Below are 25,758 nucleotides of genomic sequence, written 5' to 3'. Positions count from 1 at the left end.
TTACCTTCACTACAGTCATAAATTTGAATATTATTACTATTATTAGTAGCGAATGAGTTAACACAAGAGACACCTGCTGGCAAAAGTGCACATATCCTGGGAAGTTTATCAGTAGTATTTTGAGCTCACCACACGAGCGCCGCACAAGGAGAGGAGAGCAAGCTGGAGGGCCGAGGAGGAGCCGAGCCAAGCCTGGTGTAATATGTTGCTGCTACCCGAGTAATTTATATTTATTGTGATTCCTTAAGTGGTTTACTGCACGACAAGGTACTGGCTGAGAGGCGCTGGGGAGGGGAGGGGTGCGGAGGGTAGAGGTGCGATTATAATTTCCTTGTTTTTATGCATGGAAATTAGCTGACAACAACAACGACAACAATAATAATAATAATAATAATAATAATAATAATAATAATAATAATAATAATAATAATAATAATAACAGCAACGACAACAACCACTACAACAATAATAATAAAACCTCCTAATGTACACTTCCTGGAAAGTCTGCAATAACAGTTCCACATGAGAAGCAATTTAATTCCACATAAGTCCTGATATACTTTCTGACCAGTTTTCCTGAGCAGCAATATGTGCACATGTGGCTGAGAGGTGGTGGTGGTGGTGGTGGTGGTGGTGGTGGTGGTGGGAGGCGAGCGGGTCACTCCTGCAGATGAGACAGGCCGCCATTCACATACATACATACATACACACACACACACACACACACACACACACCATTAGCCTCACCAGTCAAGAGACCAACACCGCCCAACCTGCTGGCATCAACTCACCACCACCACCACCACCACCACCATGTAGTAATGTGTTGAGTTTCGTATTCTAACACACTTTGTTCTTTCATCATGATTGTTTTCAAAGGCCACAGAGATGATCAATTTTCACAGGTGTGTTTTTGATACAGTAGAATCCTTGCTAAACTATCATTACGATCATGGAAACTCCAATAGCTTCCACTGCAGTCTGTTAAAAATTGAGTTAAGAAGACGTTATGTTGATAATATGGTCCTGCGTCACTCTAACGTGCAGTCTTGCCAATTAACGCCAAGTCACACAAGTTAACCTTAAAAAACAAAAAAAAAAAAAAACACACGTTCAGCGTTAAATGATCCACGAAAAGTAGTCCAAAAATAGCGTCACTACACTCGCATCAGTGGCAGTAATCATCTCACGGTCAGCCATTACAACAGCGGATGCATTCACCGCAATAAGCCTAAAAGCAGCCAGCCAGCAGCTAACTCCAACACGTCACGGGTAAAGCGCCGCCGTGTGTGACGTTCATTACCAAGGCGTCAGGTCCCCGTCAGGTAACACGCCCAAACTAAGGATTCCCAAGGTTGCAATACATCCTACACGCCCTGAAGGTCTTAAATACATCCTACACGCCTTCTCAATGCCACGTAGGCCTTACAATACATCCTACACGCCTTCCTGATATCCTGAAGACCTTCCTCACTCGTTATCTTCACGCCTTTATCATCCACGCTTTCTCCACGCTACAGACTCTCGATTACTCACTACTTCCACGTCCACAAAGCAGCTTGCACGCCTTCCTCAATATCAAACCCTTAGTAATTCACGCTCTCAAGATCTCCACGCCTGCAACAGCAACACACATTACATGGTTCCCTCACCTCAGTCAGTTATCTCTTTGTCACTTTCAGAACAACCACGCCCACAACAAACAGTCATATCTTGTCACGCCAAAGACCCTGCCTCAGTCAACATTCCACACCCACTGCAGTCTATATGCCTTCTCAAGATCGCAAAATTCTTTGTAACTTTTCCCCTCTTCCAAGATCTCTCACGTCCACGGAGAACCTTATTTGACTCTTTTCATGCCCCTAAGCTCTTATTAACTCATTCTTCTAAGACAGTCTACGCCCACAACTCATCCTGAAAGCTTTCCCCACGTCGTAACTGTCACACAACACTGACACACCAATAACTCTACAAACCTTCTCCACTTCGTAAACCGCCACTCACTCACCACTGCCACACCTCTAACTCATTCTGCAAGCTTTTCCCACGTCGTAACCGTCACACACACCACTGCCATACCTATAATTCACTCTGCAAGCTTTCCCTACATCACAGACCCAGACTCGCACATCACTGCCACGTCTATAACTTACTCTACAAGCTTGTCACACATCTCAAGCTTAGCACTTCTACTTGGCACTCATAATTTATACACCCTACGACGTCTTTCCCACGCTCATAACACACATCCTGCACGCCTTTTTCCACGCTCCTTATGTTCTCCTTGCACTCTTACGCCCATGACACCCTGCACGAATTTGTGGCCGGGAGTGGCGGTGGAAACGGGTAGGTCTGTTTCATATTAGGACTGCTGTCTTCTTGCAGCTTCCCTTATCAGCTTAGGTTATGTACCTTACGTCACCGATAGGAAATGAATGGGTAGGTATGTTTTATACTAGGACTGCAAAATTGGTGGGTTCTTACAGCTTCCCTTATTTTCTTTATGTTCTCTCTACGTCACCAAAAGGAAACAGGTTGACATGTTTTATATTAAGACTAAGATTGATGGCTTCTTACAGCTTCCCTTACTTTCGTGTGTTCTTTTGTTCACTACGCCTTCAAAACCATTCGTTCTTCTAACAGCACTTTTCCACTTCCGCAACGCACCAGCCTCCAATGCCCCTCTCTCTCAAGACTGCCACCCACAACACACCTGAAAAGCCTCCCCACACACGCCACCCTGCCTTCCCTCACTCACCCCAAAGCCAGACCCTCCTCGAGGGCAATATTGACCTCATCCTGTCTGGGACTCACATTTTATTCTCCTTATGAGGTAAGAGGGCATTCCATTTTTTTTCCTTTCTTTTCCTTGCCACCTCTCTCTCTCTCTCTCTCTCTCTCTCTCTCTCTCTCTCTCTCTCTCTCTCATCCATTTTGTTTTGTTTTTTGTTGTGGAGGAGGAAAAATAGGACGGGAGAGGGAAGAGAAGAGGGGAGAAGAGAGGGAAGGGGAAGGGAGGGTTCGAGGGAACGAGAAGACGAGTGGGGAAAAAATAAAAATGAAAAAAAAAGAGAAAAACAAAACGATGAAAAAGGTTCCTTCCATCAAAGCACACACACACACACACACACACACACACACACACACACACACACACACACACACACACACACACACACACACACACAAGAATGGCGGCGCTGTTTTTTTTTTTTTTATGGCGGTAACTATTATTTATTATTTCCATGAAGCACAAGCAAGAGGCTGGAGGAGGAAGGAGGAGAGAGGAGGGGATGCAGGTGAGCGGCCTGTGAGCACCACCACCACCACCACCACCACCACCACCACCGTCTGTCTCGGCCTGGGGTGAAGATGAGGCTGGCAGTATTCGTGGCCAGGCGCGCGGGGTCATTCAGTGCTGTTATCTCCGCCGCGTGTATAGGCAGGGCGAGGAAAGCGGTGGAATTTGGCAGTGATCGGGGAAAGCTGCCATGCGGGGAGACCAAGAGAACATAGATCAATTAATGCTCATGAAAAAAAAAGTAAATAAAATAAATAAAATAAAATAAATAAATAAATAAATAAATAAATAAATAAAAATATAATAAAAGAACAAATAAATAAATAAAAAAGTACAGAACATCGGGAAGAAAGTAGCCATGTGGAGCGACCAAGAGAGAGAGAGAGAGAGAGAGAGAGAGAGAGAGAGAGAGAGAGAGAGAGAGAGAGAGAGAGAGAGAGAGAGAGAGAGAGAGAGAGAGAGAGAGAGAGAGAGAGAGAGAGAGAGATGGTATAATAGATTAAAGCCCTTACGAAGAAAAAAAGAAAAAAAAAAACAAAAAACAGAATATCTAAGTAAATGCTAAGAGAAGAGAAACACGGGGCAGGGATTAGAGATAAAACAACGAAATTAAGCTGTGATCAGGGAAAGTAGGGTGTAGGGAAGCCAAGAGAAAAAGAATACATGACAAGAAAAAAAAAATGAGCATGAAAATGTTGAGAGACGAGGAACATGAAGGAGAAAGCGGAGAAAACGGAGGAGTCAATCAGCGAACGAGGAAAGTGACCATGTAGGGAAACCAAGAGACAAGATATTCAAGGCAGTAACGAAAACAGTTTAAGTCTTGCAAGGTGAGGAACACGAGGTAAGGAATTAAGAAAAAAAAAAAAACCGAGGGATTATGAAAGCAGTGGTCGAGGAAGTAACAGGGGAAGGTAACGACGCAGGGAACCCAACAAGAAAAAAAGTACCTCTTGTTGTAAGTGTATCAGAGTAAATGGAGGAGAATGAAATACACGAGTTAGGACTTTGGTGAATGTAGTGAAAGGGATGTTGAAGTCTGATATTTTGACGAGACTGCCCATGAGAGAGAGAGAGAGAGAGAGAGAGAGAGAGAGAGAGAGAGAGAGAGAGAGAGAGAGAGAGAGAGAGAGAGAGAGAGAGAGAGAGAGAGAGAGAGAGAGAGAGAGAGAGAGAGAGAGAGAGAGAGGGGGGGGGGGATAGCTATATGCTGCATGGTGAGGTGGTGGACATATGGCAAGGTGTGTACAAAGGTAACTCTGCGGCAGCCAGGTCAAGATGCCTCCTGAGTCAAGCAGCAGCACAGCTTCAAGGGGCACCGGGAACCTTGCTGCGCCACGACCTTGCAACATCATAAACTAATAAGTCAAAGTCAGTCGATATAACGTGTACAGACCTTGAACATTAAAATAATCCTATTCATATGTATCAATGTGATTCAGTTTCATTAACGGAAGTAAAAGTGTTTGGAAGTTGGCGGCGCGGCGGCCAGACTTCCCCGCGTGTCTGAGCCTCTGCCTCAGCCACCCAGCTCAGCCTGGAGGCAGCACCCGCGGCACCACAATGCTCACGCTCATTTAAAGGGACATTACCCAAGATATTGAAGTACATGATGATCCTCCGTTTGTTCCAGTGAATACCATCCGCGAGATGAAACACTGGGCGCACAGGGGAGGCTGGTGGGGCGGCGGACAGCACCCAGGCTTTCTCGCCGCCGCCCTTGTTTGTTTTGGCACAGTAATACACGTTTTTCTCTGGCATGAGTATATTCGTACTTTGGCAAGCAGTTATTCTACCCTAACTCCTCCGTGCACAGCGTTGCCACAGCACAAGATGTCAGTGGTAAGATCACCAGAGGGTCACCAGCTCGCCTTCCGGCTGAGAGGGCACCACACACGTCACGTCAACAAAAACTGCCGCATGAAGCTGTCATTCTTGTCGACAACTTCAAAGCTTTTTCTTGTTCTAACAAAACTAAAACTACTGAACTGAAAACTAAAGAAATCAATCATTTTCACTTTCACGAACTTTCTTCTGACATTTTGTGACAGGAAACGCATCTATCAAACTGAGGCACCTGCTGCGGCTTCCCACACCACGGCACGCCGTTTCACACTGTACACTCCGACATGTGTCTGATACGGGGAAGGAAGTGTGGCTTCCTGTCCCTGCCCTACTCACCTTGTGCTGCAGTGACACAGGTGGCTGTCAACACCACACAGTTTTCTAGTCTGGCCGACGAATGTAATTTCTGGATGTCAAAACCTAATGCTCCATCAACATACACGAAATATTTTGGGGAGGGGTGCACACACACACACACACACACACACACACACACACACACACACACACACACACACACACACACACACACACACACACACAAATACCAATGGACTATAAAAGAGAATAATAAATCAAAGTTCTCATAAGTGTTAAAAATGAAAAGAGGGCAACAAAGTTCCAAGTGGAGAGGCGCTCACATTATTCAAATGCACCGGGAATTGGGAAAACGCATTAGTGTAGAATATCGAACACGCGCGCGCGCGCGCGTGCGTGCGTGCGTGTGTGTAGTAATAATAATAATAATAATAATAATAATAATAATAATAATAATAATAATAATAATAATAATAATAATAATAACAATAATAAAAATAATAATAATAATAATAATAAACGGTTTATTCTTCAGGCAGTTAACAAACTGAAAATGTACAGAGGGGGTGGGGAAATACTTAACATTTATCCTAAAGCTAAGTCTAATCTAGAAGGGAAATACTATTGATTGATGGCTCGCACCATGGTGGGAATCGCGCTGAGTCTATACCGGTCCGTGCGCGGCGCCTTTAGGGGCGTTATCTTGTTGTGGTGTCTAATGGCACGGAAAGGGGTGAGGCGCGTCATGCGGCAGCATGTGTCTGAGACGTGGATGATGCAGCAATCCCGTTCCAAACTACTACAGAGCCTCTCGGTACCTGGTGGATAGTCTGGACAGACTCAGGGTGGTCAGGGCTTCATAATAGGTGGTGTAGGCAGGGCCAAGGATGACCCTGCACGCCCTTTTCTGCACACTCTCCAGCTGTAGCTGTTGAGTGTGTGTGTGAGGGAGGAGGACCACGCTGGGGAGGCATACATGAGTTTGGGGAGGATGAGGGTGAGGTACACCCCCCTTAACTCGTGTGTGTGTGTGTGTGTGTGTGTGTGTGTGTGTGTGTGTGTGGTCAGAGATATAAGCATGCCTAAAGGAAGCTGATAGGCATTTATGGAAAACTGTACATGCACCTGGTCCAGATTGATATGGGCGGCGCCAGGGGGCAAAAGGTCCTGGTCGGGGGTGAGGAGGCGGTGCGCTATGAGATGCAGCGCGGCCAGGCAGGCGGAGCTACGAGGGGTGGAGGAAATAAGAGGAAAAATACAGGAATGATGCGGCGGAAATAGCGGAAGAGTCAGGGGTGCTGATGGTGTGCCTGCATCAGCGGTCACCACAGGGACGAACATGCCGGGGTGAGGGTGAGGGTGAGGGTGAGGGGTGAAGGGGAAGAAGAGGAGGATGGGCAACTGGCAGGAAGTGGTGTTGCCGCGGGAGTGGGCCAGGTCAGCTGGTATTATGGCATCACGGCTGATGGGCCCTGCGCCAATCACAAGGCCGGAGGGAAGGTTTACCCTTGCCTAGAACAAAATGCAAATCAGGTCTATTTCCAAAAACACCGTCTACTGTTCAGTGAAACTCAATTTCTGTCACAACAAAGGAAATCAAAACCTCAGGCCTCTTCCTCCCGTCCGCTGCGCCAAGAACGTAAATACTAAATGTAAAATGACTTCATGGGTCGTGTTCTGGGTTAGGAAATATGAACTACGTGAGGTGAAGCTTGTCAAGGAGGAAAGGGGCCGCTCTCTCAGGAGGGGGCCGGCACTCATTCAGGGGATCGTGACACAGGCAGACTTAAAGACTGAAAACATTCTTGCCTCCAGTCCATTAAGGTGCCCACACTGCAGAATTATTAATGTCACACATCACTCTAATTTCAGTTTTTAAGTTATATTTTTCGAAAAAGAAATACTGGCGGAGAAAGATTAATGGAGATGGGAAAGGGAATAAAACAGTCCTGCAAGTACTGATATAATCCATGTGAGTCATAACAAGTGGGGTGACAGGGTAGGCAGCAGGGGACGCCTCTCTCCTGCCGCCCCTTCCCCTGACTACCAATCACGTTCATTAGCAAGCACACCTGGAGACAGCCTTAGCGACAAAGCAAATTAAATATTACTGGAGTTACTTGCCATGCTGCGGCTTGGGGCCATTTTTTTCATTAATCCTAATTATCATGACACAATGAAGGGACGCAACGCAGAGCTGACGCGGGGTGGGGTAGGGTTAGTGGGGGGAGTGAGCTTGGGCCCCACACCAGCCGCGCCCCGCACACACTACACCCCGGCATTCACTTCACAATATTGACAGCTCGTACTTCCAACTATAGACTTTCGATCTAATACTGCCAGGCGCTCAAAGTATTACTGCAACTGCTCTGGTGAGAGAGAGAGAGAGAGAGAGAGAGAGAGAGAGAGAGAGAGAGAGAGAGAGAGAGAGAGAGAGAGAGAGAGAGAGAGAGAGAGAGAGAGAGAGAGAGAGAGAACCACAACAACAAAAACAACAACGACAACAACAACAACACTCAGAGAACACCTTCAACAAACACTCCTGCCAGCCCCTGAAGGGGGCTGGTACCTCCAAATGGAGGTAACAGCTGAAGGGAAATCCCAGAGAGAGAGAGAGAGAGAGAGAGAGAGAGAGAGAGAGAGAGAGAGAGAGAGAGAGAGAGAGAGAGAGAGAGAGAGAGAGAGAGAGAGAGAGAGAGAGAGAGATAACGGATACGAAAAAAAAAAATCCGGATCCGCTTCAAAATCTAATTAATTGTTCCTTGGCCCACAGCCCATCCTTTCCTCGAAACTTCAATTAGATCCACTGGCAACTTTTCCTATTTTATTTCTCCTCTTTTTTTTTCCGTCTTTTCTTCCCTTCTTTTCACTTCACATACAGATGAGTGTTCACACTTGAATGCATTTGAAAATCCACCAACAGCAGCGTTTTATTTCAGGACATCAGTGGTGTCAACAGGAGGAGGAGGAGGAGGAGGAGGAGGAGGAGGAGGAGGAGGAGGAGGAGGAGGAGGAGGAGGAGGAGGAGGAGGAGGAGGAGGAGGAGGAGGAGGAGGAGGAGGAGGAGGAGGAGGAGGAGGAGGAGGAGGAGGAGGAGGAGGAGGAGGAGGAGGAGGAGGAGGAGGAGGAGGAGAAGAAGAAGAAGAAGAAGAAGAAGAAGAAGAAGAAGAAGAAGAAGAAGAAGAAGAAGAAGAAGAAGAAGAAGAAGAAGAAGAAGAAGAAGAAGAAGAAGAAGAAGAAGAAGAAGAAGAAGAAGAAGAAGAAGAAGAAGAAGAAGAAGAAGAAGAAGAAGAAGAAGAAGAAGAAGAAGAAGAAGAAGAAGAAGAAGAAGAAGAAGAAGAAGAAGAAGAAGAAAACAACAACAACAACAACAACAACAACAACAACAACAACAACTGCAGCAACAGCAAGGCCACACGGGCGCCAGAGCCACACAAGTAGGGTTGAGTGACCATCCCCTGTGGAGTGGTCGCCTCATCCATTGTGCGAGCGTTCCTGAGGGATGACAGGAGGGGACCATATCTTGAAACACTTCTCTGCAGCACCTCCACTACATTTAAAAGGCTCACAGTTGAAGTTACACGGCTTTTTAAGGATGCTTTCATGGTTCTAGCGCCATATTAACCCGATTTCTGTATCATTAACAGTGAAAACAGTCTTGGGAACCCGTCTAATCATCTCCGTTGCCTTTGAAAATAGAAATGATGAGAAAGCAAAGCGTACACGGGCCATAGTGCATATTACAGACTGCTCTTCCTGATCCAACGCCACACCAAACCCGTCATGGCGTAAGTAAGGTAGGCAGGTGTAAGTATGGGTAGTGTGGGTGTGGCAGTATGGATGGCGGGTGGGTGAGGGTGTAGGTAGGAGCGTGCCCATCCCGTGTATGGTACAGCGGGATGGGTGAGGATGCGTACCAGTGTCTTAGATGGCGTGGCAGGATGGGTGGTGGTGTAGGAGCGTGGCAGTGACTTGGATGGCGCGGCACTTCAGAATGAATGTGCTGTGTTGCCCAAGGTTCAAGGAGGCACCAAGAGTCCCTCACTTGAGCTTGCATGGAGGTGCTGGAGGGCACGTCCTTTTACGTCCAAGGAGATGGTGTGGGTATTCCCCTATATGGAAGGCGATTCAATTACCCCTTAAAGATTTATTTCAATACATATTTCTCATTCAGAGTACCGGAAGGAATTATGGGACGCTGAGTACTGTTATCCATTGCATGTTCTGGTAATCAAAACATGAACTATCAGCCATTTCTTGGTTCTTTTTGGGAACGTCACTGTGAACGGTTCACTTTTTATTCTTTGTCCTAGAACCGGTCTCCCTTATCAATCTTTATTTATTTGTCAAGCACAGCACTGGAAAACCTCGCGTTGGACTGGGAACTGGTCCACATGTCCTATTTCACAAATTTAGGACTCTTTAGCTGTACTTGCATTAATAACTTCGTCACCTAAATCAAAGGAAGGCATTGCAGGACACTATTAATTGAGTCTCAGCAGCCACATGGTCTGAGAAATGTTTTCTGATATTCCACAGACGCGTGATGGCAGTATCTGTGAGGGACGAGTTGTGCCATCAGGAAGCGAGTCTCCATCGAAATGTGGACAGGAAAAGTTTAACGGTTCTTTCCTGCCTTTTGTTGATCTTCCATTGTGTAAGTCATTAACGAGGGAAGAGAAAACATCCACTCGTAAAATAGGTGTGATGTCAACATAGATTTGTTGTCTAACACGGTAACATCGGCACAACAAACAAAATAACACAGGAACAAACAGACGGAGAAACAACAAAAACCATCAACTTTAGGTGCAAGAATAATCAATCTTTAAGCAAGACCTTGGCTTGGCACTGTGGTTATTAAAACGCCATGCTAATTAAAATCACTCCACCATTAATTACTTCACCTTATTACCCCCTCGAAAAATAATCAAAATAACTAAAAACAAAATGAAATAAAACATACATAAAAAAATCAATGATATATGAATACATAAATAAATAAATATAAAGAAATATACGAGTATATACTATTGCTATTACTAGTACCACTGCAACTAATATTACTTCTACAAACAACAGTAAAAGTAATAATGATAATAATGATAATAATAATAGTAACACATAGCGAAGACAGACAAGTTTCACCTAGTTCTGATACTTTGCCCTTCCTTCACACACTAATAATTCATGACCAATTAAAAACTGCACATTAAAATTTTACTTGAAATTTACACTGCACTCCATTAGAGAGAGAGAGAGAGAGAGAGAGAGAGAGAGAGAGAGAGAGAGAGAGAGAGAGAGAGAGAGAGAGAGAGAGAGAGAGAGAGAGAGAGAGAGAGAGAGAGAGAGAGACTGCTTTCTTACCAAGACTATTTTCCAAGGCTACAGAGTTATTATCCGGGTTCTCGAATGTTTCTCCTGTTAATAATCCAGAAATCTTGTTAATCTTTCACTAGAACCGTAAAAAACACCCTTAAAAATCTGTGTAACTTCAACTAGAGCCCTTTGAAAATAGTGAAGGTGCAGCGCAGAAATGTTCCAGAATATGGTCCAGAGACGCGTGGCACCATTCCGCTCCCAACAGTCACCCTGCAGCGCGCCACACCCACGGGAGCCACTGACGTCCCTAGCCACCCGAGCCACCCTGCCAAACCACGGTATTGACTGCCGCGGCCCGACCAACACCACAATGCTTCAGTCAGTGCACATCATGCCTTAATTACCACCATCACCACCACCACCAGCACAATACCGCTACCAGTCCCACCCACCTACCCAACCCTCCCCCCGCCTCTCGAAACAATAGTGGGGAGGAACATGTACGGTTTGGGAATGAAGTATTAACCCCTTCCTTTCACGAGTGCAAAGGTCACAACCCTCCACGCACTTTTGTTATTTGAAGGAGGGACAGTGCAGGGTTTGGAGGCTGCCATCAACAGGAATACCAGAGAACTGTGACTGTTTGAGTGTGTGTGTGTGTGTGTGTGTGTGTGTGTGTGTGTGTGTTGGCGGACGACTCAGCATGCAGCATCAAAGTGAAGACCTTTATGGGACTGCTTGATGTGATTATGGTACAAATGTTATCTTAGAGAAGTATGTGACTGGAGGAGGAGGAGGAGGAGGAGGAGGAGGAGGAGGAGGAGAAGGAAAAAAGAATGATTGACGAGTGACTGACTGATTTATTGCGTCTTAACAAAGTGGGTTAAATGACGTCGTGAGAAAGAGAGAGAGAGAGAGAGAGAGAGAGAGAGAGAGAGAGAGAGAGAGAGAGAGAGAGAGAGAGAGAGAGAGAGAGAGAGAGAGAGAGAGAGAGAGAGAATACAGTCCATAGCAATACGGAGCCCACACAGATCACTGCTCCCCATGTATGCATTTCCTGGCTGCCCCCTCATCACAAGGCACACAGACTAAAGGTCATGTGGATTCCGAGCAGTGCAGTGAACAGTGAATAAATCCTGGCCGCCCACACTGCACCGTCAGCGTCTCGTGTGTAACTAATGAATGGTAACTCTTTTTCCCCTCTTTCTGCGTTATTACTAATGTTGCTGTTGTCGTTGCTGTTGTTTACTGGTGTTTGTTGTCATCATTATTGTTTAATATTTCTACAACTACGTACTACTACTACTACTATAACTACAAACAGGCTTAAATGAAAATCCGACAAAACTGCAACAACAACAGAAAAGAAACGATAAAAAGAAAAAATCCCAAAAAGGATATCTAGTTTAGCTCCGGCGGCGTCAGGACATAACTTTCGTGACACACTTAAAAATCAGTTACTTTCATTATTTTCTTACGGGAGGACGACACGTGGCTGAGATGAACGCATCCAGCAACCACGTGGAGAGGATGTGCCTTTCCTGCCTTCAATACATATATAAATAGCAATGGCTGATGAAAGGATAGCGTTATGCAAGTCATACGCATGTGAGCACGTACACACACACACACACACACACACACACACACACACACACACACACACACAGAGAGAGAGAGAGAGAGAGAGAGAGAGAGAGAGAGAGAGAGAGAGAGAGAGAGAGAGAGAGAGAGAGAGAGAGAGAGAGAGAGAGAGAGAGAGAGAGAGAGAGAGAGAGAGAGAGAGAGAGAGAGAGAGAGAGAGAGAGAGAGAGAGAGAGAGATAGCATCCAAACGTCAAAACTTCATATAAAGTAAGGGAATTAAGACCATAAATAACAGAATGAGGCGCCGCTGTATCTTGGCTTTAAAACTTGCCAACTCCGACTGGCAAGGGATGCGTGGGCGTGTGAGGGGAGGGAGGCGACCTAGGAGGTAGGAGGCAGGATACGCCCACTCCCTCCCGACGGGCACTGGGTCCTTCGTGTTCAGGCAGCCTTCCATTCACGGTGGGCAGCTGAGGGCGTGGGTGCGTGAGACCGTTAAAAGTTTTCTGGTGCAAATGGTAGGTATTTTCCCCCTCTCATGTTTCTAGAGTGTTTAATAGTCAGGGGATGCTGAAAAATGCAAAAGACGAAAGAAAGGGAAAAGATATCTTGCCGGGTGCCTGTCCACAGCAGGAAAATTGTCTGGATGGATTTTTAAGCCAATCTGATGTGTGAGAGAGAGAGAGAGAGAGAGAGAGAGAGAGAGAGAGAGAGAGAGAGAGAGAGAGAGAGAGAGAGAGAGAGAGAGAGAGAGTATGTGTGTATCCAAGTCCTCCCAGTGTACGGTGGTAACAGGTCGTTTTACATAGGAAACAGCCTGTCGTGGTCACGCGGGTCGGGCGCCGCACCAACCCCCGCTCCCCTCCCACCCAAGACTGCTACCTCATTCACTGTTTCCCGCCCCTGCTGACGTCACAATCAATACCACCAGCCTTGCGCGCACGCAGACATACTCACGCACACACGCACACCCACACGCAGTGACACACACACACACACACACACACACACACACACACACACACACACGTTTAATAAATTGTTAACTTTCAGTGTGTGTGTGTGTGTGTGTGTGTGTGTGTGTGTGTGTGTGTGTGTGACAAGAGAGAGCGATGAGAACTTTTCCAAAAAACGCGTCCCACCCTAATTCCTACATAATCTAGAAGACGCAGACGCAGCCGCTGGAGGAGGGCTAGTATGGGTGTCGTTATGCTGTCACAAATATGAGAGCACACAAGTTTAAATGACGGAATAAAACTGAGGCATTGTCTGGCATTGGTTTTGCTCAGGCCACTGGTGCGACGATCGGCGATGACAGCCACACAAGTCGCCTAATTCCCGCTGCAGGGCATGACTGAGGGAAACACAAGTGAGACAAGCACACGTCGACAGTTAACAAAGGCACACATGGCACCAAGATTCCTCGCAGTAAAAAGCCACGTGTGAACATCTTCGGATCCACAATCAAAACAACACTAACTTGAGTGTGCTCTTGGAACTCGAGTTGTGGTGCGTCAAGTGCCTCAAACACGGCCGGCAGCGGCGGTGAGATGGTGATTGCCAGGCTACCCTGCAGTATCACGTATTCGAAAGTGAAGTACTACCACGTGAATAGTTTAAACAGCAATCCCACTCACCGGCATGCGGCGCGGCGCGGGGGCGTGGGCTGAGGCATGAGTCCCGCCTTGCAGCCGCTGGATGCCACACGCCCTCACTCGCCTCACACGTGCACCTTACTTAAATACCTCCACACCTTCGCTTCAAATTCCTGAAGAGTTTTGCCAAGACCTGCCTTTAACTTCTGACTGAGTGGACTCCCCGGCAGCCTGGGTGGCGGCACCTCTGGTGCAGCAGCAGCTGGCAGGCTCGCCAGGTTGCGTCCCAAGGTGGGTGAGCGGCGCGTGGCCTCGAGGAGCACCTCTGCCTGGCTCACGTGAACACAATCGGACAAGTGGGTCTCACAGGCCTTTGTGACGTCACGCCCCCATGACGTCACAGGCATCTCCACGAGAGGCCGGGCGAGGCAGGGATCCTGAAGCCGTCTCTCCACCCACCACGCAGTACACCTCACACACACACACATACCGACACACACACACACACACACCACCTGCTGCCTCTCAGTGCTACAAACACCACCTTTTTCTTTATCATACTTTCTTCCTCCTTTGGGTGTAAAAAAACAAAAACAACAAAAAGCAGCGGGTGGCGGCGTGCAGCCTTGCGTCCTTCCCTCAGCCTGCAGCCTCACCCTGGGACCCGCTTACTCAGCACCGCCAAAACTGCCGTCAGCGTGCCGCCTCCAGGCCGGGCACAGGCCACCTCCTCAAAGATACACAGGAATTTGAATGTGGAGAAGACGACTTGGCCGGATATGGAGGATTATTTCAGCACAGGAGCAGCAGGACACCAGCATGGCACGCCTGCTTAAAGATGCCGTGCCCTACCTACCCTGCCGCAGCCGTCCCCGCCACCGAGCTTCCTGTCACCACCACCACCTCATCACTGCCACCGCTATCGCCACCACATCAATCACCACCACCACCACCACCGCCAACCACCTGCCTCACCTGTAATTAATCACTGTGACATAAGCCTGCCCCTCCCCCATCACCAGGACAATGTCGTCGCTGAGGGAGAATATTTTTAGGAATGCAGGTACAAAAATAAGACCACTCTTCCTCAGCCTTCTCCGTCCCCACACATCCCCGCGCCTTGCTCCTCAGCGACCCCACCCCGCCACCACCGCCACCACCACCACCACTCGCGTCAAAATCCTTGTCCTGCCTGACGCTGCATGACTGTGAGCCTGTGGGAAGTGCGTGTGATGAGTGTGAATGTAACCAACACTACTGCCATGCTGCAATGTGTGTGTGTGTGTGTGTGTGTGTGTGTGTGTGTGTGTGTGTGTGTGTGTGTGTGTGTGTGTGTGTGTGTGTGTTGGTAGGTGAATGTATACGTATATAATGTATGTGTATATTATGTACGTATGTGTGTATCTCCCCCTCCCAGAGTTACCTGGCCTAACAAGGACCGGAGCGGCATTAATTAATTGTACTGTGTCAAGATGATATAATCTATTTATTCATTCTGCTCTCGTTTAGTAATAGTATACTGAGTGAGGTCAATAAAAGTGTGTGTGTGTGTGTGTGTGTGTGTGTGTGTGTGTGTGTGTGTGTGTGTGTGTGTGTGTGTGTGTGTGTGTGTGTGTGTGTGTGTGTGTGTGTGTGTGTGTGTGTGTAACTTACTCGACATCCTCCACCCACCATTAACTAAATCATTCTTTTACGTAACATCATATGCTTGCTTACATATTAGCTTACAACGCGTGCACCCCCCCACACACACACAAACACACACATACAGAGAGAGAGAGAGAGAGAGAGAGAGAGAGAGAGAGAGAGAGAGAGAGAGAGAGAGAGAGAGAGAGAGAGAGAGAGAGAGAGAGAGAGAGAGAGAGAGAGAGAGAGAGAAATTTCCCTAACAAGGCCCACAAGTCGTGACGTGAGAGGAGGAAAATATGAGGAATGAGAAGAGGAGGAGGAGGAGGAGGAGGAGGAGGAGGAGGAGGAGGAGGAGGAGGAAAATATAGAAATACATGGGGAAAAACAGACATCAGAAGAGCTGCATAAGAGGAGGCTAAGGAGGAGAACGAGAGGAAGAGAAGAGGAGAGGAGAGTCAAAGGAGGAGGAAACTTCCATTAGAATCCCCTGTAGTGTGGTAGGCGGTGTGGCCGCTCACTAATTACGGTGCAGAGGCGAGCGATTAAGGTGTGTGTGTGTGTGTGTGTGTGTGTGTGTGTGTGTGTGTGTGTGTGTGTGCGCAGGAGGAAGGGAGGAGGAGATGTCTGAGGGTGATGATAACACCTAAGGGAACACGGCAACAGTAACGCCTCTGACATCACCACAACTACCACCACCACCGCCGCCTGCCTGGCCTTGTCCCTCATTACTGCGGTGAGGGTAAAGTGGTGTGTGTGTGTGTGTGTGTGTGTGTGTGTGTGTGTGTGTGTGTGTGTGTGTGTGTGTGTGTGTGTGTGTGTGTGTGTTTAGGTTTACGTAAGTGTGGAAGATCTAACTATTCTGTACGGTGAAAAATGCTTATAAGTTTTGAAAAGAATTAGTTTTTTTGAACGATTTTATTAATACTCTCTCTCTCTCTCTGCAATACCGATCATTACATAACTGGTCCTCGTTCCTCATCGAAACTCGGACTGAATCTCATTTCAAACACTTCGACTCTTACTCTGTTCATATTAACCTAATGGACGAGGCCCTTCCCCCGCTGCCTTCCCCTCGCCCTCTGGAGGCTTGCAATTCATTACCTTGATGCATGAGCCTACCACACCCTACCTCCCTTCATCCCTCCCTCCCACACAACTCCACCCCCTCCCTTCAGCCTTCCCCTTCCCCGCGCCGTCCCACTTTGCGCTGTATGATTCGGGGTTACCTGGGCATAATTCCTTGCATAAATCTTTACACTGGTGGTCGTCGAGTGGACAAGACAGGGTTAATCCACTACTCTTAATTCACGACAGCAAAAGCATGAGTTACTGAATCAAGGATCGAAAGCTGAAGGGAAGGAGTCACAGAACAACCGAACAATTGAAATCATACTCTCCAGACCGCGAATCCACCAGGGCGGGGCTAATCTATATTTCTGTAATCAGGACAGCATAATCACCAGTTACTGATACGCGGTTAGAAAGTGAAAGGGAAAGGAGTCACAGAAGTCACCGCCATTGCTATCATACCATTCTGGCTGCTAATCCATCTACTTCTCTTAATTCACAACAGCAAAAAACACGAGTGACTGATTCAATGAAAGACTATAGGAGGCGAGATACGGAAGTCACCGCCATTGCTATTACCCTCAGCCACTTAGCCCTACCTTCCAGCGCTCCTGCTGACAAACTTTTGAAGCGCTGGGGCGCCGCGGAGTGTTTTGGCTGTCTGTTCCCTATTCACGGTACACAAGACTTCACTTATTGCTGTTGGTCGCCCTGCAGCTGCGCCATCTGTCTGGTCCTACTGTCTTTTTTTTTTTTCTGTGTTGTTTACGCCACGTGCGCCAATGAGATTCACAGCCCGTCCCCCTTCAGCCTGATGCCACGTTTATTGTGGTACCTCAGTGATCTCCCTCCCTCCCTCCTCCACACGACTCCTAACGGAAGGGAGGAGGAGGGGTGCGCCAATTTGAGCAACGCAGGTCACTTCGAAAACACTTGGGCTGTGGATGCAGCATTATTTATTTATCTATTTATCTTTTTGGTGGACAAGCTTATTGGTGGAATCAGTTCAAGTGTAAGGGAGGGATGTTCGTCATAATCACAGCTAGTCACACTATCTTCAACACCATTGTTATCTCTCTCTCTCTCTCTCTCTCTCTCTCTCTCTCTCTCTCTCTCTCTCTCTCACCGTGACCTTGGCCCGCCTCCTGATCCTGGCGAGATATCACAATACAGTGGAATAGTACGTGTTTTGGACCTGTCAGTTTCAACCAAGAGAAATAAGACCCCGATAACATCATACTCAGGTGCTCTCACGGCGGCTCTGATTACCATCCGCGCCTCCTCCCACACTATATCAGCACTCCCAAAGAAAAGGTACGACACAAGACTAAGACCCTTATTCAGAAACGCTTTGCTCTCTCATCACGGCTATTTTCAAAGGCCACAGAGATGATTAGCCGCGTTCCAAAGAGTGTTTATCCAGTAAATAATGTAGAAATCTTGTTAACTTGTCACTAGAACCATAAAAAAACACTTAAAAACTCTTGTAACTTCAACTAAGATCCACAAAAGCATACTAAGCACATTTCCAAGTGTTCGGGGTCCAGGTCTTCGTGCGTGGTAAAGAGGAAGAGTCTGATTGTAAGGCACGTAAGATCCCCACCGTAACGCCTCGCCTACGTCAGGAAGCGGGAGGAAGGGGTGACCTGGGGAGATGGGGGGAGGTTCACGAGATGACAACAACCGTCACGACAGGAAAGGTGGTGACACGAAACAACGCTCTGTTAGTTTCTTTCTCACAGTCTTTTTTGTTTATCTTCTCATCTCTATGGTTAATGATGAGGTAGACTGATAGATAAGTAGACAGAGATAGGTAGATGGATGGATTAATGGATAAAGCTATGGAGAGAGAGAGAGAGAGAGAGAGAGAGAGAGAGAGAGAGAGAGAGAGAGAGAGAGAGAGAGAGAGAGAGAGAGAGAGAGAGAGAGAGAGAGAGAAATAACAAACGAAGACAAAGATGCTTAAATTCTTAACACGCCCACCCACCCATCCCCTCACACATACACACTGCGAGGAAGGAGCACCGTGGAATACAAAGAGATACACAGAAACACGCACATACTGTAACTATACATACACAGCGAGCGAAGGATACTGTGCCCCTCACCACCACCGCTTGACAGAGGGAACACATCACCACCACCACCACCACCACTACCTAGCAGGCGCCGACGTTCCTCTCAACACAACAGACATCAGACTCATGGCGCAATATCTTCTCGGAAATATCTTCTTGGCCAAACGCCCAAAAGCTTCTGGGAGAGAATAATGTCCAGCGGATGGAGAGACAAGGCTCCGAGGGGCGTGATGTTCCGATGTTCCCCACTGCCTCTCTCCTATCCCCTAACGACGCGCCCGCCAGTATGGGAAGAATGAGGACGCCCCATGGTGGAGTGTTCCCGCTGCCACCTACCTTGCGCTCCATGCCGCCTCAGTTCCCGGGGCAGTGTGGATGGCGCGACGGTGGACACCAGCGCGCCCCTTCCCCAGCACACCCCCCACCTCCCCGCCTCTCTGCTGATAATGCTCTGGTACGTACAATACACGGCTGCCACGTCGTGCATCATGACGGGGGAGGGGGAGGCGGAGGGAAAACTCGCCTTTCGGCCACACGCTGGAGGGGGCAGGTCCGGCGCCGAGGAGCAAGAGGCACGACTCGCGCCACCAATGACGCTCTCCAAGATGGCTCGCGATTTAAGGTCTAAAGACACAGCGTGGACGAGTGAGGCGAAGGTGTCTCTTCTGATTCCCTGAGCCGCGGCACAGGCACGCACGGGTCGATGACGACGATGATGAGCACGATACTAACTAAATACTGCACGGGTAGGGACCAGGCGATGCACCCTTCCGCCAGTCTGACCGCAACAATTCCCCAGGTAGGCTACATTATGACTTCACCAGCCTGACTGTAACACTTCCACAGGCAGGCTACATTATGACTTCACCAGCCTGACTCTAGTCTTCCCTACATACCGAGGCTGGGCTGATTTAAACAGACATAGTGAACCCTAAGCAGCTCGCCCTGGCGGCGCAGCGCTGACATAAACAAAAGTCTACAAGCAGCATATCGTGGCTCAGTGAGTCCCTGAACAATGCATTCCGCAGATCTGGGAAGCGAAGCCTCAAGAGTGGGTGAAGTGGCGGGGCGGGCGTGCTGAAGGGAGCGCGGCGATCGACGGCTGCAAACAAGAGCGGGGTCAAGTGCAGCCTGGGGGAGGCGCACTGGCCTGGAGGGGCCTTGGTGGGCTTGACGAAACTCAGCCCTCCGGTAAACACTGCAACGAGGAGGAGGCTTGTGGCGACTTTACACCTCCCCGGGTGTAAGGGATGGGGATTACTCCTCGTCCTCCTAAGAAATGCTTTTACAACCTCTGACAAGGTCTTGCCTCGGTCACAACACAAAAAATAAGAATATTTCATGATAATGATGTTAAGCAAGTGTTTGAGATTCCAAGGAGGAATAAGGTGACGCTTCCCGGGCCATCCAGGGTCGTGGCACCACGCTTGTGAGCAGGTCAGGGTTGTGTGACCACCTGAGTTGCCGTGATCGTGTCAAAACACAACACAGGCCCCCAGGGCATCTCACCCACACGCGAGGGCGGCTGTGGCCAGTATTTCTTTGTTTGTTCTGGCAGCAGAGAAACCATGCCAAGTCCTAACATAACGGAATGTATACACGGTGATCAACAACAACAACAACAACAAGATTACCACTATTACTACTACTACTACTACTACTAATAATAATAATAAAATCAACACAACCATCTCTAGGGAAGGCGTACAAAACAGAAGAAAAATTTACAAAAAAATAAAGTAATATACTGAATTATACCAACGAATAAATGAATGAATCAATCAATGGATAAATAAATAAACTCTGGAACTCCCTGACTGCTTCTGTATTTCCACCTTCTTATGACTTGAATTCCTTCAAGAGGGAGGTTTCAAGACACTTACTCATCAATTTTTGACTACTGCTTTGACCCTTTTATGGGACTGGCATTTCAGTGGGCTTTTTTTTTTTTACTGGATTTTTGTTGCCCTTGGCCAGTGTCCTTCCTACATAATAAAAAAAAATAAATAAATAAAATAAAATAAATAAACAAATAAATAAAAAAATAAAAAAATAAAATAAAATAACACAATTATCACAAATGTATATTTTTTTAAGGATGGATCCTGGTGACCTTATTCGGCCTGACCTGAATCCCTCCTGGCTGGGTGGCGGTGCTGGCAGTCCCGTGATGGTGCAGCGCTGCTGGTACAGCCTCACCCTGGTCAGCCCCGAGGCGCCAGCAACACAGCCGCCGCCCTTTAAGGTACACGATGCCCTGTACGTGATGGAGCACAAGGGAGGCACTTCTCCAGCATTGGGACGCAGTTTGTAGCGTGTAAGCTTCACTCTGGTGGCCGGATACGGATGTGATAAGACTCCGCTACATGTCTCCCGCGGCGCCACATCTCCCCACCATCGTGTGGAGATGCTGGTTTTAGCCTACCCAGGTAATTCCCTTCTTCGCTCCCACCCCGCCTCCCTCACCATCATTATTGTGGTCTCTCACGCTAGACATCTTCACCACCACACAGCAGCAGCAGCAGCGGCGGCAGTCACTCTACTGGCGTGGCTGCTGCTCCCGGATGTTCACTGATAACAACCTACGTGACTGATGAGTCCTCTTCAACTCGGGAGGTAATTTCTCGCATCACTCATTATGAGAGAGAGAGAGAGAGAGAGAGAGAGAGAGAGAGAGAGAGAGAGAGAGAGAGAGAGAGAGAGAGAGAGAGAGAGAGAGAGAGAGAGAGAGAGAGAGAGAGAGAGAGAGAGAGAGAGAGAGAGAGAGAGAGAGAGAGATTTTAAAATGATATCACCAATCAGTATAATTGCACAACAATAAACACATTATCTGGATTGTTTTCAAGAGCTAAAATGATGCATGTGTGATTGCCAAGATAATGCTTTGACGATTGCTGAACACTTTCTTCCTTATCAGACCGTTATTATTATTGTTATTATTATTATTATGATAACTATTATTATTATTATTATTATTATTATTATTATTATTATTATTATTATTGTTTTCATTAACTTATTCGTATTTATATTTTTCTTCGGTGTGTGTGTGTGTGTGTGTGTGTGTGTGTGTGTGTGTGTGTGTGTGTGTGTGTGTGTGTGTGTGTTTTCTCTCAGGCGTACGCACACAGCCCAGCGGTGCTCCAGGGCGCCCCGTGGAAGGTGCAGGGCAAATGGCGTCGCTGTCTTATCTAGTGCGCCTATCAAATGAAAACAACTACTCCATGAATTGTGTGCTTTCCATCTGGTGATGTCACCTGTGAGACACTCCACACCTGCAGGTGGCAACAATATGATAGCACCACTGTATAAGAGTTCCGTGAGGCAAGGCGGGGAAGGTCAGGGTGGCTGAGGGCAGGCCAAGGTAGGCTAGACGGTGGATGAGGACCCGCACCCTTCCGTTGTCAATGCAGATTGCTTGAAAACTGAACTGTTATCGCCGGCAGAGAAAAGTTCTGCATCGAGGGTGAGGAGCAGGCGGTGCTTCATGCAGAGGAACACGTGCATGAATGAGAAAACCCGCACTCCTACTGCTAAAGGGAGACTACTGGGGCAGGAGAGTGAAGGGGAGGCATGGAGTGGAAGTGGTGGGAGGTGGGGCACGGCAGGCAGTGCTCCATGGGCCAGGGGGTGAAGGGTCTCTGGTGGTGAAGCCTCTTGCTACCGCGTCCTCCACACCTGCCACCCGAGGCTCTTCATCTGATAGTCTGGCTGATAACCTAATCTAAGGCGACGAAGTGTTGACAGCCATCACCACCTCGGGGCTTCACGCAGCCCCTCCGGCTCATCACGTAATGAGCAAAGGTTGCTACGCGCCAGCTTCATACTGCAAGACGGGAGGGAGGGCGAGTTACGCTGATGGACACGACAGACCCTACACATTGAATTTCCCGCAGGTGTTACACACTCAGTCAGTCAGGGCGTGATACATGTCTGTCTGATAGGGGGCGTGGTCCCACCCAAGGTGAGGATTGCAGAAACGCTCAGCACCCATGACTACCGTCCAAGGAATGGCTCCCCGTCCCCAACTCTTCCAGGCGACGCCAGCTGTCCCTCCACGCCACCTTTGCTGTTTACTTAAAACTACATGCTTGGATCTCACTTGTCGCCACGCCATATTTCCGTCAGGTGACCGCGCCCTGCCTCCCAACACACAGACACTTTTAAATATAGTCAGTGCAGCACGTAGCGTCGCGGCGCCGCCCGGCACCCACGACCCACACCCAGCAGGCTGCGCCAAAACCGTGCCTTTCCCCACCGCCTCCTCACACTCAGCATTTTCTGGCTTAAAAATAACACCAGCGAGGATGGTTGCCGTACTTACGAGAGACGCCCTCGTATCACGAGCGTCGCCTTGCCGCTGACGTCAGGCACGCGCCTCGCTGCCTCCTCCTGCAGGGTGGGCCGTTGCGTCACCCCGTCACCTCCCAACCCATCACAGCGACGTGACGTGCTCTTTACATGCTTACAATACTCACGCCTCGCCTCTCTGCTCCAACTTTCCTCCCGGCCGCCCTTTATTTTACTTCATGCTTTACCGGAAGGGCCTCGGTAGTGCGCCTCAACTAAGCTTCCCTCCACTCCCCCGCCCCCCATGTGACCATCTAATGAGTGGACTGGTGAGAGGCAGCGCTAATTCTTGACAAGCTTGGCTTCAGCCTTCGTGATGACGGTCATTTTCCTTACATCTTTAAACGAGGGCATGGAAAGCAACTCGGGACGGCGTGGTGAGGGAGGAAGGACCGGATGATGGACTGGCTGACAGGCTGAGGGAGGGATGAAGGGAGGAATGCCAGTAAGTATGACGAAGAGGTGAGAGGAAAGGAGCTAGAGAATGGAAACTATGGGAGCGGAGGGGTGACTGAAGTACGGGTAGGGCTGGCAGAGCACGGGAGAGGGGGAAGAAGGCTGTTGTCACCTTGCAGATCTCAGCCCTTTGACTTTAATAGATCCTCTTAACTCAGGGTGCAAATCGCCCCTCAGGACAGCCAGCCCAGCAATATTATAAAGAAAGTTGCATTAAGTTGCAAGAAAAAGTTTTATATTGAATTTCTAAGGATGGCAGGAAGGAAGGAAGGCATGCTTGCCCTCTAATACTTAACCGGGCCGGTGAAAGGGCAAGAGGCGGAGAGGGCAGACAGGAGGAACAACGTCAGCATGCTCATCGCCACAAGCAAGACAAACACTGCAGGAATTCTTTAGTGAAAACTCCTACAACCTTTTGCTCGGGGCGGGGACACAGCTCCTAAGTTTTATTAACAAAGAGATGCCAAAAATGAAGATGGAATTACTGGGACGTTTCCTGTGCCGGTCCCTCCACCATATTTCCCCCAAACATTGCCAATAAAGTGCCTGAATGGTGCGTTCTGTCCTCCCCCAGCGAAATATTTCCCTTGCTCGTCAGTTGTAAAAAAGACACAAAAATGTTCGCGGAATTGAAAGACGTCTCCTAACTCCCACCAAACATTTTTCTTCAGCACCATGGCCCGGCCTCGTCTCCTGGCGGCGCCACCAAGTCCGCAACCCCGCCAATGTCTGCTGCCAGGAGGAAGAAAAGCGACCTTTGAGGCGCATGACGTCACGCTTTCCCCTCCGCCTCCCCCTCCACCCCCACCTGCCACCCTTCCGCACACTGAGGACGCGGGGCACCTGTTCTCTTCGTCTTCACGCTGCTGACACAAGGTGAGGCAGGTACGTTTATCAAAAGGTTACAGCTTGGCAGGTGTGGCCACTTGGGATTTATGAAAGGCCTAGTGTGGCTACCAAGTCTATTAAGTGTGGTCACAAAGTTTTAAAGCTTACAAGGTGTCGCCAATCAGGATTTATGAAAGGATTACTAAGGCCACAGGTTACTAAAGGATGGGCCTCTCAGCGGTTATGAAAGGCTCAGAGGGGCCAATGAGTCTGTCAAAAGCTGATGAGGTGTGGCCAAAATGTTTGAAAGGCTTGGCAGGCGCGGCAATGTAAAGGCTTCATGAAAGGCTCAACAATTAGTGGTTGTGGCTAAAGGATTAACAAAGATGTATTACAAATGTGTCGGTGCCACGCCAACCAAGACTATAACTCTCCTATCGAGAGAGAGAGAGAGAGAGAGAGAGAGAGAGAGAGAGAGAGAGAGAGAGAGAGAGAGAGAGAGAGAGAGAGAGAGAGAGAGAGAGAGAGAGAGAGAGAGAGAGAGAGAGAGAGAGAGAGAGAGAGAGAGAGAGAGAGAGAGAGAGAGAGAGTATGGAGTGTCCTACCGCGATGACAACACAGTCACAGGGTTCATGCAAGTCTCCCCTCGGCCTTTATGCAACACAAATGAAGCCAAGTCTAGGGGTGCACAATAAAAGAGAGGAAGTTGTGGTTTTGTGTTCCTATAAAACATGACTTTTATCCCCTCCACAAAACTCCTCTCCACAGACTGTCTTAAAGAGTCAAAGTTTAGGTCTGCGGTTCGGACTGACGTGAACACTCATTGTCTAATCCCTAGCTGAAGTTAAATGGGAACAGAAAAACATGTACATTTCATCACGGGTGTGGAATGTGTGAGTAAGTTCTATCTTTGCACAGGCGTGAGGCCGTGACACACTCGCACACAACTCGCGCTCACGGGACTGTAAAAGTATAAATCAAGAGTCATGATATACTAACACTAGCGTCACATCAGCGTGAGTGGTAAGTTTATCAGTAGGTGCTACGAGTACACCCGGGACCTGACTGGCGCTGCTGGAGGAAAGCTGCTCCTTTTAGGGGTCACCACAGCGGATCACCCTTCCCCAAAGCCCTCGGTCTTCTGCGCCTTCCTCAGTCACATCTATTACAAGCAAGTTTTTCACTCCATCCATAAACTTTCTCTTAGGTCTTCCTCTCTTTCCCGGTCTGCTGCGCCTTCCTCAGTCACACCCAATACAAGCATGTTCTTCACTGCATCCATGAACTTTCTCTAAGCCCTTCCTCTCTTTCCCCTGCCAGGTACATCAATCTCCAGCACCCTCCTGCCCCACATACTCCTCATCTCTCCTCTTGCCATGCCC

At 48.2% G+C, this 25,758-nt stretch overlaps 1 protein-coding gene across 12 annotated transcripts in view; it reads right to left on the bottom strand.

Moving 5' to 3' along the window:
• Window positions 1-25,758, bottom strand: part of LOC135103276 (cAMP-dependent protein kinase type I regulatory subunit-like) — a 76,430-nt gene that overhangs the window by 10,444 nt on the left and 40,228 nt on the right. Inside the window, exon 1 of one of the 12 annotated variants that reach the window (XM_064009381.1) lies at window positions 19,079-19,197. The exons of 10 other annotated variants lie outside the window; for them this stretch is intronic. In XM_064009381.1, the coding sequence (XP_063865451.1) occupies window positions 19,079-19,090 (12 nt within the window). In that variant the 5' untranslated portion in view covers window positions 19,091-19,197. Of the gene's footprint in view, window positions 1-18,742; window positions 18,815-19,078; window positions 19,198-25,758 lie in introns of those variants that run through there. One more of the 12 variants, XM_064009343.1, reaches the window with a different exon arrangement.

This window comes from Scylla paramamosain, chromosome 1, assembly GCF_035594125.1.
Source record: "Scylla paramamosain isolate STU-SP2022 chromosome 1, ASM3559412v1, whole genome shotgun sequence".
In the NCBI taxonomy this organism is placed as follows: Eukaryota; Metazoa; Arthropoda; class Malacostraca; order Decapoda; family Portunidae; genus Scylla; species Scylla paramamosain.
Note: the sequence above shows the minus strand (reverse complement) of the source record. Positions and strands in the feature narration are given on the sequence as shown.